We start from the raw sequence: 14,779 nt of genomic DNA on the forward strand, positions 1-14,779 counted from the left end.
TTAAAGAGTTCTACCTCACTCATAATCACTCCATAGTATGTTGCCCATTTAATGATAATTTCCTCAGGTCAGAGTGCTTTCTTCCAGGAAAAGTGCCAATATTTATTACTTATGTGGCGATGTGTCTTAAAGGCCAAGTTTGATCTTTTTAATATAAAATGTTAAGTAAAATATGATTGTTTTTCTTTCTTCACCAGACCGAACTTCCAGATCTACAATAACAGAAGGCTGATATTTGAAAGGAAGAAAAGAGAAAAAAAAAAAAAAGAAAAAGAAAGAAAGAAAGAAGGAAGGAAGGAGAAAGAAGTTAAGAAAAAGGAAAAAAAAAAAAAGAATATGCTGGCTGAAAGGCTTCCAAACTAGTTACATTCATAGGGTTTCTCCTCAGTATGAGTTGCCTGATGCCTAATAAGTTTAGAACTATTAATGAAAGCTTTCCCACACTGATTACATGTAAAGGGCTTTTCTCCAGTATGAGTTCTTTGATGTACAATAAGTCGAGCACTCAAGCTGAATGTTTTCCCACACTGATTACATTCATAGGGTTTCTCTCCAGTATGAGTTCTTTGATGTTGAGTAAGGCATGAACTCTGCCTGAAGGACTTCCCACACTGATTGCACTCGTAGGGCTTTTCTCCAGTGTGAGTTCTCTGATGTACAACAAGAACATAACTCTGGCTAAAGGACTTCCCACACTGGTTACATTCATAGGGCTTTTCTCCAGTATGAGTTCTCTGATGCATAACCAGGTGAGAACTGCGGTTGAAAGATTTCCCACACTCATTACATTCATAGGGTTTCTCACCAGTATGAGTTCTTTGATGGGCAACAAGCTGAGAGCTCCAGCTGAAGGATTTTCCACACTGATTACATTCAAAGGGTTTTTCTCCTGTGTGAGTTCTCTGATGGGCAACCAGTTTGTAACTTTGACTAAAGGACTTCCCACACTGATTGCACTCATAGGGTTTCTCTCCAGTATGAATTCTTTGATGTGCAATAAGCTTATAGCTCTGGATAAATGATTTCCCACACTGGCTGCATTCATAGGGCTTCTCTCCTGTGTGAGTTCTTTGATGGGCAATAAGTTTGTAGCTCTGCCTGAATGACTTCCCACACTGATTGCATTCATAGGGCTTCTCTCCAGTATGAGTTCTCTGGTGCACCACAAGAACATAGCTCTGGCTAAAAGCTTTCCCACACTGATTACATCTGTAAGGTTTCTCTCCAGTATGAGTTCTCTGGTGAGAAACAAGGTGAGAGCTCCGGCTGAAGGATTTCCCACACTCATTACATTCATAAGGTTTCTCCCCTGTATGAGTTCTCTGATGTGCAACAAGATGAGAGCTCCAGCTGAAGGATTTCCCACACTGATTACATTCAAAGGGTTTCTCTTCAGAATGGTTTCTCAGGTTTTGAGCAAGGGATGAACTCTGGGAGGTTTTACCACAGTTATACTGACTCTCTTCAACAGGTATTCTCTGTTGTTCATTATGGGTTATACTGTGGTTCAAAACTTGCCCACATTCCTTAAAATCTAAGGACCTTCCTCTTGCGTGTATTTTCTGATGTATGTTTAGAGGTACATCATGGCTAAAAGATTGAATACTATCCCTAAATCCATAGGATTTATCTCCTGTTTGAGTTCTTGTAAACTGAGTAAGGTGAATGTTCTGGTCAGGGTTTCCACATTCATTATTGTCACAGTGTTTCTCACTGTCATTAATCTTCTCATGAGTGTTTACAATAGAATTATAATGCAATTTTTTAACATGTGAGGCATGTTTATGAAAATGGCTTCTTATGGGTATCATCTGGGGTGAAAGAAAACTGGAATTCAGACCACTCTTCTCTTCAAGTTCGCTTTTATAGACCTTCTCATAAGTAACTGCTTTCCTGGGAGTAAAGGCTATTTCCTTCAAAGGTCTCTCTTGCCTTTCCTGTTGCTTTTCCAAATGGTCCTTATAATCCTGAACTTCTTCGCACGAAGACAACCAAGGATCATCTCTTGTCAACCTTTCCAACTTTACTCCATGGGATGGTTCTTCATCAAAAATGTTCTGCTTTGAGGTTGATTCTCTTCTTCCAAGTGCCATTGCCAAGTCTAGAAGAAAGCAAAATAAAACATCCTAGCCAAGAATGTCAGAGTTGGAATACTGGGGAAAAAGCTGACAAATATATGAACTATATATGGATTTGTTTTCAGCTATGGACCTATAACCTGGATGAAGAAAACAGAAGGCTGGGATGAAGCAAGAGGCAGAGAAGTACCAGAGCCCAACAGTATAATGATATAAAAATGCAGTTTTTCTGAATAAAAGATTTTAGATACCAAATATCTCTATATTCCAAAATAAGATCACCTGTGCAGAATCTACAGAATAACAAAACAATTTTGCAAGTCTTAGCAAAGAAACCAGCTTCTTTTCTACCCTCTTTAGTGCTACACACGTGCTCAGTGAAATAGAAAACAGTATCTACACTTCTAGGAATTTCTGGAGGCATAGGTCAGTAAGACAATGGCAAACTACTTTGTGAACCAAGAAAAAGAATGAGGGCACTGGTATCCCAGGTTCCCTAAATGCCTTAGCAGCAATTAAGGCCCAATGGATTCCTATGGTTCCAAGTGAGAGAGAATAGAGATTAGCTCAGAAGCAGAAGCCTGTGTGGCTACTAAGTCAAGCACAGAGAGTACACATGGAAAAAGTGGCAATGTATGCAGTCCATAGGAGTGGGAGATGGAGAAATATGTAGCATGCCCTATGGGGATTCTTGAAATTAACCTTCAATACCTGTAATGATTCCTAAGTGTCTGTTTCTCACCTGGATATGTATGTTTGGAAATGTTTATACTCATCCCCTTGCTCCCACAAGGAGATGGCATCTAGTTTGAAAAGCTGATAGGGACCAATATAGAACTTGGGGTGTCTGGGCTGAGGACAAAAGAAAATCATGGCAGAATTTGGTCCCAGTCTTTGGTTTTTAGGAACTATGAGGACTGAACAAGCTCAAACCAAAGAAGCTGTACCTTTGCTACCCCACAAATTAAAATTAAATCTTTGGGGCACCTGGGTGGCTCACTGGGTTAAGCCTCTGCCTTCAGCTCAGGTCATGATCTCAGGGTCCTGGGATCAAACCTCGCATTGGACTCTCTGCTCAGCAGGGAGCCTACTTCTCCCTCTCTGTCTCTCTTTCAAATAAATAAATAAAATCTTTTTAAAAAATTAAATTAAATTAAATCTTCATTGGGGAATAAAAAGCACACACGTAATCTACGTGTGGTCAAAATCGTTCTGACCTCTGAACTGCATAACTCATAATCCACTGGAATCATTTCAATATAAAAACTCATTAATTCTTACCCCAAGAGACCAGGTCCCTGTGTTTCTCTAGGATCATATCTCTGTCCAGGATCCTCTGAGCAGGGTTCAAAGTGCTTTCTTCCTTCTGAGTGAAATCCACAGTCACAATTTTGAAGTTCACTCCTTCCTAAAACAGGACACACATTTCTGCTCAGCTGGGCATCATTTTCTTCCAATGTTCACAAAGAAGGAAAAGTTTGACAAACGAAGAAGGAAAAGTTGACAGCCTGGAAATTGTCCTGACTGTCCAAAGGATTCCAGTCAAGGTGTACAGGTACCTTTTATGTAAGCCTCTGTGGGTTTTGGATGCTGGACCTGTTTATACCTAGTGATCCTGAACTGTGGTTCATGAATAGGACCAAGTCCCTGAATCCCACGGAACTCCACACAAAATGCGGCTGTGCATTTCTATCATTAAGACTCACCACACATTCTGTTCATTTGTATAATGGTCATCTTTGTCACTAGGCTGCAATCCATGAGGGCAGGGACAAGGTAGTGACAGTTTGTAACTGTAACTCAGGTGCCTAGCACAGTGTTGGTGTATAGTAGTTATGGAATATATACACTTGGCAAATGATTTCAAGGAGTAAATCTGGACTATCAACAGGCTTCATAATACATCCAAATAATCTGATTTTTGGTCCAAATTCTGATGTAAGTCCTCTCTCTTACCTGAATCTCACTGGCTTATCACATACCCATCTGAAAAGTCTTAAGTGGATACTGTTTTTTTCTCGACCTTTATCTCCACTTACTCTTACCCTTCTTCTCATCTGCCCCAAACTACCCACCCCTCAAAATTCCTTCCCCCTTCAATTGGGTCCTTGGGCATTCTGCTTCTAAATAACGATATCCTACAGCTTCAACATCATCACCAAATAGTCCCTGTATATTCCCGTGTTAATGGAAACCTACATTTCCTCCAATGGCCCCCTCCTTTGCAAGCACCATGGGCTCATAGTCACTAAGCATCAGAGTGGGAGGGTGTGTGTCCTTCCAGTGACACTGAAACTCATGCTACTTACCTTACTTCTTGACCTTTTTCCTACCAACCCTTAAACACTAAAACCCCCCTCCACTGGAAACACAGAATACCTCGGATTTGTTTTCTATTTCAAGAACTTGTATTGTCTCTTCTTGCACAGTCTCTAGCATCCATTTGTAGAGTTCTCTGACGGTAACGTAAAACTATTTAATTTCTTTAAAGATTTATTTATTTATCTAAGAGCGGAGGGGCAGAGGGAGAGGGAGACAAAATTTTAAGCGGACTCTGCTGAGCGCAAAATCCAACGCAGTGGCTGATCTCACGACCCTGAGATCGGGACCTAAGCCTAAACCAAGAGTCAGATTCTTAGCTGACTGCCCCAACCAAGTGCCCCCAAAACTAACTGACTTTAATAAAGCACTTTCTGTGTGCTTTCAGGCTATGAGCTAAGCATGTTGCCTGAACTATCATTCATTGAATTCTCACAAGGTCCCTGAGAGAAAATCCTCATAGCAGCACCATTTTTTTCAGATGAAAAGCTGGAAGAACAGAGAAATTAACACGTATGTCCGAAGTCAGGGGCTGGGAGGCAGTGTCAACTTTCCCTAACGTGTGTTCTCAGTCACCGACGCCTAGCGCTGCCCAACTTCCAGCCCCTAGAATTGCTCCTCAGCACCCCGCTCTCAGGGTGAGACCCCAGACCTTGAAATCTCCACGAAGTACTCCACCTCCCAAGTCACGCAGACAGAACTCTCTCATTACAACACCCGATCGCTGTCCCTCCCTCTTCTCATTCTTTGACAGTGTGGGGCCATCACTCAACTGAAGTATCTACAGTTAACCATCCACTAGTCTACATGCTTTTCCTTCCCATTTAATGCCCCTTTTATCTTTACCGACTAGAGTAACTGGGTCATTCGTTTTCATCTATTTGATCTATTCAAAAATCCTCTTTCAAACCGTACCTTGCCCTACGGGGCTTTCACGGAATGTTCCTGGCTACAAGAATGAATCTGAACGTCTGTCTATAGTCTACAAAATGTAGGTTCCGGAATGCTGCTGGGAAAGAAGACTCCTGAGAGCAGCGCGACAGAGTACTATGGGTAGTAACTACCTCGGGATGGTCCATTCAGACTGACTGGCAATGCTGTTAACCTCCTGGAGCTGCCTCGCTCTCATAATCCAATGGTACTGCTTTCAGCCTTCTCCACTGCCTCGCAGCTCTCACTCTCTTTAATCTTTAGCATGAGAATGGACCAATTTTTTGTAAAAGTTGTCCACTTGTACCCCTGTTTCCTCCCTTGCTCACCCCCCAGCTCACTTCAACCGGGTCCCTGCCTCCAACTGGCCATGCACATTTCTCAGTGGAGGCTCACTCACCTGGGATGGAAGGGCCAGTGATCCGGCATCTTCTCTCTCGACCTTAACGATAATCTCTTGAGCAAGAGGAGAGTCCTGAGAAAGCAAAACAGATGAGAAAGAGGAAAATAACCAGGAAGCTAAGTCGTGGCTCAAAACTCCCACAGTGAGTAGGCCAGGATGTGAAAAACTACCTGTTTCAACATATCCCACCTACAAGACTTCTGCTCCCTCCCAATGGTACACTCATGCTAGTTCCCACTGGGCAGGAAGCCTGATGCGGGGCTCGATCTGAGGACCCTGCTGGTCACACAGACCCACCCTGGTACCACTTGGATGTGGAGCCCAATGTGGGGCTCAACCCTAGCACCCTTAGATCATGACCTGAGCTAAAGTCAAGAGTCAGACCCTTAACAGACTGAGCCACCATAGGTCCCAATTATCTAAACATTTTTGTTTAGAGGAATAATAGGTCTCTTTCATCAACGCAGAGATTAATGGTAACAATGTTTAGTTAAACCTGTTTAAGTCCACGAAGTTCACCAGAGATGGTCCAAGTGCTAAATGCCTGATCCAAACTCTGTTCCTTCCTGCTCCACCGCTCAAAGTCTCATCATTTAGGCCACCTCTCCCAGGAAGCATTCCCGGACAGCACAGAGTCTCATCTCGTCTTCTCTTAGGATTCCGTAGCTGTTTTTATCGGAGCTTTACTGGAACAGTAAAATCACTCTCCTTCTTTTATTGCTTCCATTTCTACACCTCTCCTCTGGGTCATGAGACTGGTGCTGTAAAGAACTGTATATTTTTCACCTTTGCATTCTCAGTATTGAGTAGGAGCATAATGTGCATCATCTGAAATTGACAGGGTTAGACATATGTGCAGCGCTTGGGGTACAGGAGAGGAATTTAAAGGTTTTTATTTTTTCACTACTATTTATTTACTTTACAACTTTACCGGGGTACGCTTGACAAAAATTATCTGGGTGAGTGATGTGATGTTTTTTAACTATGTGGACACTATGAAATGGGTTTTGGTCTCAGCCCCCGAAGGCAGGCAGGGCCTTCCCCGGCCCAGCTACTTCCCGTGTGTAAGTCACTGACACCTCTCAGCTGATGTCCATCAGGCTGCTCACTGGGCTCATGGCCCTCATTTAGCACCAAGACTTGGGCTCCCCTGATTTCTCTTCCTGCCGGGGCTTTAACTGATATCCATCACACCCAAAGTACTTGTGCATCTTCTGACAATGATTAAAATTTACTAGAGGACATTCAGAGTGGAGAACTGCACTAGGCAGCCTCCAAGATGGCCCCCAAAGGCCCCCACCCTCCAGGAATTCACACCCTATGTAGTCCTTGCCCACACAGTACCAGTGGGTCTGTGTGACCAACAGATTACAGAAAAAGTGATGCTGGGACGCCTGGGGTGCTCAGTCTGTTAAGTGTCTGCCTTCAGCTCAGGTCATGATCTCAGGGTCCTTAGATCGAGCCCCGCATCAGGCTCCCTGCTCAGCAGAGAGCTTGCTTCTCCCTCTGCTCCTCCCCATCCCCACCCCCGCTCATGCTCTCCCTCATATAAATAAATCTTAAAAAAAAAGAAAAAGAAAAAGTGATGCTGTGTCATTTCTGAGATCAGATGATAAAAGACACTGTGGCCTCCATCTTGGCTGTGTGCCATGAAGCGCTCTCTCTTCTCCCTCCTCTCTCAGGTCCTTCGCACCGGGAGAAAGCAGCTGCCGTGCTGTGCGCAGCCCTGGGGAGAGGTCTGTGTGGTGTGAAACCGAGGCCTCTCGTGAACAGCCACGGGAATGAGCGGGCAAGGGGTCCTCCTACCCATGAGCCTTCTGAAGAGAGCGGCTCGGGCCGACAATTTACCACAACCTCGTCAGAGATGCTGATCACCAGGAACATCCAGAGAAGCCGCTCCCGGGCTCCCAACCCCGAGAAACCACATGCGACCATAAATGCTGGTTGTTCTAAGCTGCTGAGTTTCGGGGTATGGAGCCAAAGATGATGAACACAAGAAGGAAGATGTTTCTGCTTTTCCTGCGTAGCCTTGGAATATACAAGAAGTGAATGGATAAAGAAGATGTGGTCCAGATACACAATGGAATATTCCTCAGCCATCAGAAAGGATGGATACCCACCATTTGCATCGACATGGATGGGACTGGAGGGGATTGTGCTGAGTGAAATAAGTCAAGCAGAGAAAGTCAATTATCATATGGTTTCACTTACTTGTGGAGCATAAGGGATAGCATGGAGGACATTAGGAGAAGGAAAGGAAAAGTGAAGGGGGGCGGAGATCGGAGGGGGGAGATGAACCATGAGAGACTGTGGACTCCAGGAATCAAACTGATGGTTTGGGGGAGGGGGGTGGGTGAGGCTGGTGGTGGGTATTAAGGAGGGCACGGATTACAGGGAGCACTGGGTGTGGTGCATAAACAATGAATCACGGAACACTACATCAAAAACTAATGATGGGGCGCCTGGGTGGCTCAGGTGTTAAGCATCTGCCTTTGGCTCAGGTCATGATCCTGGGGTCCTGGGATCAAGTCCCGCATGGGGCTCCCTGCTCAGCCTGCTTCTCCCTCTCCCACTTCCCCTTCTTAAGTTCCCTCTCTTGCTGTGTCTCTCTCTGCCAAGTAAATAAATAAAATCTTAAAAAAACAAACTAATGATGAACTATACGGTGACTAACATCACATAAAAAAAAAAAAAAAAGCTGCACATTTCTGTCTGGGAGCACTAGGTCATCTTTCTCCCCAGCACATCACACGGGGCCTTACACTGGCTAGGCCATCAATGAATATGTGACAAAAGTCAAAAGTATAATGAACAGATCGCTAGTTCAGTTGTATAACAGAGAAAAAATGGCAAATGGACCATGAAGGTTCCCAGAAAATACCCAAAGTCACTACCTTAAAGCAGAATGCCAATGGTCACAATCAAAGCATGCTTTACTTACAGTTTTGACAAAGTGTGAATGTACTTATGTAAATTTAAATGCATAACTCCCTCTCAAACTCTTGCACACGTGTCCAGCCGACCCTTGAAAACCACCAATTTGAATTGCACGGGTCCACTAATATATGGATATTTTTCCCCAATAAATACAGTACAGTACTGTAAATGTATTTTTTCTTCTTTATGATTTTCCTAGTAACATTTGCTTTCTAGCTTACTTTATCATAAGAAAACAGCAGATAACACGTGTAAGATACAAAATGTGTGGGGCGCCTGGGTGGCTCAGTCCGTTGGGCATCTGCCTTTGGCTCAGGTCGTGATCCTGGGGTCCTGGGACTGAGCCCCATGGCGGGCTCTCTGCTCAGCGGGGGAGTCTGCTTCCCCCTCTCCCCTTCCCCCTGCTCATGCTCTCTCCCTCTCTCTCAAATAAATGAAAAAATTTTAAAAACATACAAAATAGGCATTGTTGATGGCTTATGTTATCAGTAATACTTCCGGTCAACAATATGCTCTTAGTAGTTAAGTTTTGGGGGAGTCAAAAGTTACACGTGTAGAAGGAGGGGGGTTGGGAGAAGGGGGGTGGGGTTATGGACATTGGGGAGGGTGTGTGCTATGGTGAGTGCTGTGAAGTGTGTAAACCTGGCGATTCACAGACCTGTACCCCTGGGGATAAAAATACATTATAGGTTTATAAAAAATAAAAATAAATAAATAAATAAATAAATAAAATTTTAAAAAAAAGTTACATGTGGATTTTCAACCATACAGGGGGTCGATTTCCCTAACCCCTGCCTTGTTCAAGAGTCAACTATACAGGGAATCATACACAAAAACACTTACAGTAGTGCTATTTGTAACAGCAAAACATGGAACCCTAAATATCTACTGAATGTAAGTCCACAGATTCCATGGCCAGAGGTGGAAATATGGGCACCAGGCACACATACTGGTATGAGAATGTCACTGCTCCCAGGCCCTGACAGTGGACAGAAATAGGATCCTATGTGTGTATGTCTACACACACACACACACACACAACTCTACATATTTCTACACCTACATCTACTGAAAACCACGAGCCACATCGATACCTACAATCCCCACCGACCACTAAAGTTCATTCCACTGTTCCTCCTGCCCCATCTGATTGCGAGAACCCCGGCTCCCAGGAGTCTCATGACGTTTACTCAGCTGACCATCGCCCCTGTGGGTCACTCCTCTCATCCCCACTGCCACTCCCTCTCCCACACAGATGCTCCTCAGCCCCCCTGGGCTTGGCCAAGAGGCCCTCCTCACCCTCCTCGGGCTCTGACTCTCCAGGCAGGTGGTCTCTTCTCATAGACTCGCTCTCATGCCGTCGGGACTTGGACTCCAGGTGGACGCCCTGGACCTCCGGCCTGGGCTGGGGCTGTCATAGCCCATCCTGGGCTACCCTCCTGCGTTGATAACCTCAACGTGCTTCGGTTGTGATGCACACCAGGAGAGGCCCCCGACCCCGACACAGTGCACATCTCACACCCCATGGGCTGCCCTTTGCACAGACTCACCGCACTTGGGCTGTCCCCTGTGGACGCCCTTCTCACCTGCTCTGGCCTTGTCACCCCAGAGCTGATCCCCCTCCCCCAGACGTCTCTCACCTCACCTCACCTGCGCTCTGACGCCCGGTGCCACCTGCTTCACCGTGTTTGGTCACTGATGCCCCCACACAGGGACACCCTCCTCAGCCTACAGGAGGGAGCGCTCCCTCGCCTGCAGACCCCCACGCAGCCGAGCCCCACCTAACGGCTTCAGGGTTGAACTGTTTAGGAAGGAAGAGGTGAAATGCTAACTGAACATTTTTAAGAAGTTAAATGTCTTCAAGAATATTTGTTGCAGGAAAGTGCTTTAATTGTTGATTTCTTAACCTTAAAATGTGCTGTACAGAAACAGAAAACGCTAGATAAGTAAATGAAAACATAAAGTCACTAGGGATGGAACTTGCACACAAGCTTTGTTAACCTCCTTATTTATATTCTTCTAACACATTTCTTTCATTTTTTGAAAAGATTTTATTTATTTATTTGACATAGAGAGAGAGATCACAAGTAGGCAGGGAAACAGGCAGAGAGAGAGGAGGAAGCAGGCTCCCTGCCAAGCAGAGAGCCCGATGCGGGGCTCAATCCCAGGACCCCAAGATCATGACCTGAGCTGAAGGCAGAGGCTTAACCCACTGAGCCACCCAGGTGCCCCCTAACACATTTTCTATACACACACAAACTACATCCCTTTTAGAAAGAAAAAAAAAGATGACTGATCCCAGGGTCTAGGATCGAGTCCCGCATCAGGCTCCTTGCTCAACAGGGAGCCTGCTTCTCCCTCTCCCTCCACCGCTCCCCCTGCTTGTGCTCTCTCTGTCTCTCATTCTGACAAATAAATAAATAAAATCTTAAAAAAAATTTTTTTTTTAAAGATGATCATTCCTGTCGGCACCTGGGTGGTGCAGTCAGTTAAGCATCTCTCTAACTCTTGGTTTCAGCCTGAGTCACACTTTCATGGTCATAAGATCAAGCCCCGCAGCAGGCTCCACACTTAGCACAGAGTCTGCTTGGGATTCTCTCTCTCCCTCTGCTTCTCCCCCTGCTCACATGTGCTCTCTCTCTCCCTCTCTCTAAATAATCTTTCAAAAAAAAAAAAAGATGATTATTCTTAAACATTATTTACTGAACACAGATCCTACCTATCTTCGTACATCAGGAAATAAGCATTATCGCACCCATCAATGGTCACAGCATTGCCCATTTCATGGTCTTCCCATGACTCTTTGACCCTCCTCCTGCAAGGTCCATTCTTGAACATTTTTTCCTGTTGCTCATTCCCAAGCGAAACTGGAAGCAGCTGGCCACAGGGCAATCAGAACTCGAAGGGCCTTTGATACAGGGTGCCAAATTCCTCCCCGGAAGAATTATCTGGGTTAAAATGGTGAGGAAATGCAGGAAGCCTCTGAAAATGTAGAGTGTATCAAGTCAGGGGAGACCAAAAGCCCCCAAAACACTGCAAAGAGAGCCAGGTCCGCTCCCAAGCCCAGAGTTGCCAGCTCTAAGCTCTGGGTGTCCTCAAGGAAGGGAAGTTACACTCACCTGCACACAGGTCTTCAGGGTCTCTGGGGGCTTCTCATCCCGCTCTTCCATGCTCTTCCAGGCACAGGCAGAGGCCTGAGGGTCCTGAGCTGTAAGGGCAGAAGCCCTGAGAAGAGCATCCTGGCGCCGGTCCACCGTGGTGCCCCCCCCCCAGCACCCCCCCCCACCCAGGATTAGTCTCTGCTTCCAGGATGCATTCCCCATGGCAAGCGTGCATCTAGAGCTTTCTGCCTGAAAAGCTCTGCGTGCACCTAGAGTCCCTCAGTCCCTGTCCTAGGCCAAGACTCTGCACCTGCAACCTAGTACCCCCACTACCATCACAGGGCTCTGGACCCCCTAACTGTAAGTTACGCCCAAACACAGCCTCTGCCCACCACCGAGGTCTGCAGCACACGTCAGTCCCTCCCTGCACCACCGGGTTCTGAGATCCTCACAAAGGCCCAGCACACCGAGGACCACCTAGCATGCGCTCCTCCCCCCTACCATGACCTGAATCTGCAACCCTAAACCAGCTCCCCTTCCTCGGGCAAGGAGCAGGGCTTCTGGGATGGACCATGCAGAATCACCCTCCCTGATTGAATACATGAAGCTGGTTACACAGCCCCACACATCCCAGGATCCGACCCCTCCATTCACCTTGCCTGACCTTCTTGCAACCTGTCATGAATGGCCTCCCACTTCCAGCTGAAACAACCAAGCATATGCACGGAGCTGGGTCACACATAGGGAGGGCCTGGTGCCTCCATCGTTCTGGGCTCCACTGGCCCCTACCAGAACAGCACCAGCAGGATCTCCAGTCCCAAACCCACCTGAGCCTCCAACATGTAGCTCAGATCTAGTCCCTCCACCAACCTGGGTACCTTCAGGCATGAATCAGCAACAGAGCCGACATGGGCCTGGAAGCTTCCTGACACACCCCAGCACGTGCCACCCCTTCCTCGGCCCAGAAAGTGGACCTCATCTGTCTTTGTGCCAGCTCGAGATTTCTGGGTCTGAGACTAGAACAGCCCCTGGCAAATCCCAGCCCACACACCACATTACCAACCCCACTCCATCTCTCCCTCTTATCCACATCCCCTTATTCCCACCAGATTCTCACTCCAACAGTATAGCATGGGTTCACAATGCGGCTGTGTCCTGAACTTGCATACACACCATTTCCTCCACCAACACCCAAAGACCCCTACCTGCCCAGATTCCTGCCCAAATGTCCTTCTGGGCACCTGCGGCTTAGGGAGATCCTGTCTTCCCAGCACCTTGGGTACCACCAGCATGTGATTAGAGCACTTTCTGCACAAAGACCCCAGCACCCTCTAATTCCCACATACAGCCTCCTGTTCCCCGTCCAAAAACCCATGTGTGTGCGCCCGCGCGCTTGCGCACAGGAGACAGGAAGCAGCCCTAATCCTCTGCAGCCCCACATCTCTGGGAGTGGAGGTGCTCTCTCCACTCGCCTGAGCATCTCAGGCAGTACTAGGGTCCTAGGACCACTCATGTCTCCCCATTCTGCCCCCTCCAGGTCCAAATCTGCAGCCCAGACTCTGTTCCTCTACCAACCCAGGCATTCTCATGCCTGTAAGCAGAGTAGCCCCTGAGCAAAGGCCCTGGGAATGCCTACTTCATGATCGTGCTCCCAGCACCCTGCTTTCTTACCAAACAGCTGTCCATGTCAGGTAGCTGCTGCAGCTCCGTCCTTCCCGGGCGCCAATTCTGCACCTCCAACCCAAAGTCTCCACCAAACTTGAATGCCCTACGGCCCTGCGTTACCCTACCTGGGTCCCAGGATTACCAGTCCACATCTCTGCTTCCCATTCGAATATCCCCCAGCACGTGCAGGGAGCGCTCTGACTAGAACGCGCCCCCTCGGCCCTGGTCCCTCCTTCAAACTAGGAGTCTGAAGCCCTTCAGCGATTCTCAGAAGGTTCGCTCAAGTAGCTCTGCCTCTTCTGGAACAAGAATCTGCAACTCAAACCTGGTCTCTTCACTACCCAGGGGGCCCGCTGGGTCCCCAAACCAATCACCCAGAATCTCAACTCCCATCTCATGCTTCCTACTCAAGCGTCTGCTCAAAATACAGGGAGAGCGGCAGAGCCCCTCTCCTCCAAATCTGCTATTGAGTACTCCATCCTCCCGGGCTTCAGTCCTCAGATCCTGCACTAAACCGGCCTGGCACTGGAGGAAGGGAAGGCGGGGTTCTCAGGATCTCCCCACATCCCAACACATGGCCTGTCTTCACCAACCTAGGCATTCTCAGGCCTGGGGCAAGGGCACTACCCGATCAAGAACTCGCGCATGCCCTCCGTCCCGAATCTGTAGCTGCACCCAAGTATCTCCACCTACTTCGGGGACCCGAGGCTAAAGCGCCAGCCGCGACGGTCCCCTGTCGTGCACCCACACTCCCAACCCATGTTCCCGCCCACACCCTGCGCATGCGCGCACGGGACACCCAGCGCCGCCCCGCCCCTCACCGACCTGGGCGTCCACCGGCTCGCAGCCCAAGCCGGGCCTGCCCCAGCTTCAGTGCCCCGCACGGCTCTGCGGCAGAACGAGGTCGGGTTAAGCAACCCCCTGCGCCGATTCTGCACACGACAGCCTCGGCTTAAGTTAGTTCGGCCCCCTCCCCTAGTCGGCATCCGCAGGACCGCTCGGCTGACGCCCGAGCCCAGGTGCGCGGCGACTGCCGCCGCCCGCACTCGGGACAATGGCTGCGTTTCTGGCCGAACCCGGAAGTGCGTTTGGGCTCGGCGAGCCAGGACTACAATTCCCAGAAGCCTCAGCGGCGCCCGCGGCGATTACGCGGGAGTCCAGCTCCTCCCGGAGGTGAGCGTGGGAATTACGGCCCGACGCGCCGGGTTGGGGTTGCTGCCTGGGCAGAGACAGTTTCTGCCGGGCTCCCAGAGGAGGAGCTGGACCGGGAGGCCCAGGCCTAGGCTCCGATGTCGGGGCGGTGGCTGACTTGGAAAGAGCTAGCCTGGCACCGGCTGGACGCCCAG

The 14,779-nt window shown here is 48.0% G+C and overlaps 1 protein-coding gene across 3 annotated transcripts; it reads right to left on the reverse strand.

The window, feature by feature from the left end:
* Positions 1 to 291: 291 nt before the first annotated feature.
* On the reverse strand, positions 292 to 14,459 carry ZNF180 (zinc finger protein 180). Of its 3 annotated transcripts, none has more exons than XM_032839096.1 (5): positions 14,259 to 14,459; positions 11,787 to 11,870; positions 5,728 to 5,802; positions 3,360 to 3,486; positions 292 to 2,101 (listed from the first exon to the last, which is right to left on the reverse strand). In XM_032839096.1, the coding sequence occupies exons 2-5, from the start codon at positions 11,835 to 11,837 to the stop codon at positions 360 to 362; spliced, it is 1,995 nt and encodes a 664-aa protein (XP_032694987.1). In that variant the 5' UTR covers positions 11,838 to 11,870; positions 14,259 to 14,459; the 3' UTR covers positions 292 to 359. The 3 variants fall into 3 exon arrangements, with proteins under 3 accessions (XP_032694987.1, XP_032694985.1, XP_032694988.1); XM_032839094.1 differs by having other exon boundaries at positions 11,787 to 11,875; XM_032839097.1 differs by lacking the exons at positions 5,728 to 5,802; positions 11,787 to 11,870; positions 14,259 to 14,459 and adding an exon at positions 4,458 to 4,546.
* Positions 14,460 to 14,779: the final 320 nt, after the last annotated feature.

Source organism: Lontra canadensis, unplaced genomic scaffold, assembly GCF_010015895.1.
Source record: "Lontra canadensis isolate GAN:19392208 unplaced genomic scaffold, GSC_riverotter_1.0 scaffold107, whole genome shotgun sequence".
Lineage (NCBI taxonomy): Eukaryota > Metazoa > Chordata > Mammalia > Carnivora > Mustelidae > Lontra > Lontra canadensis.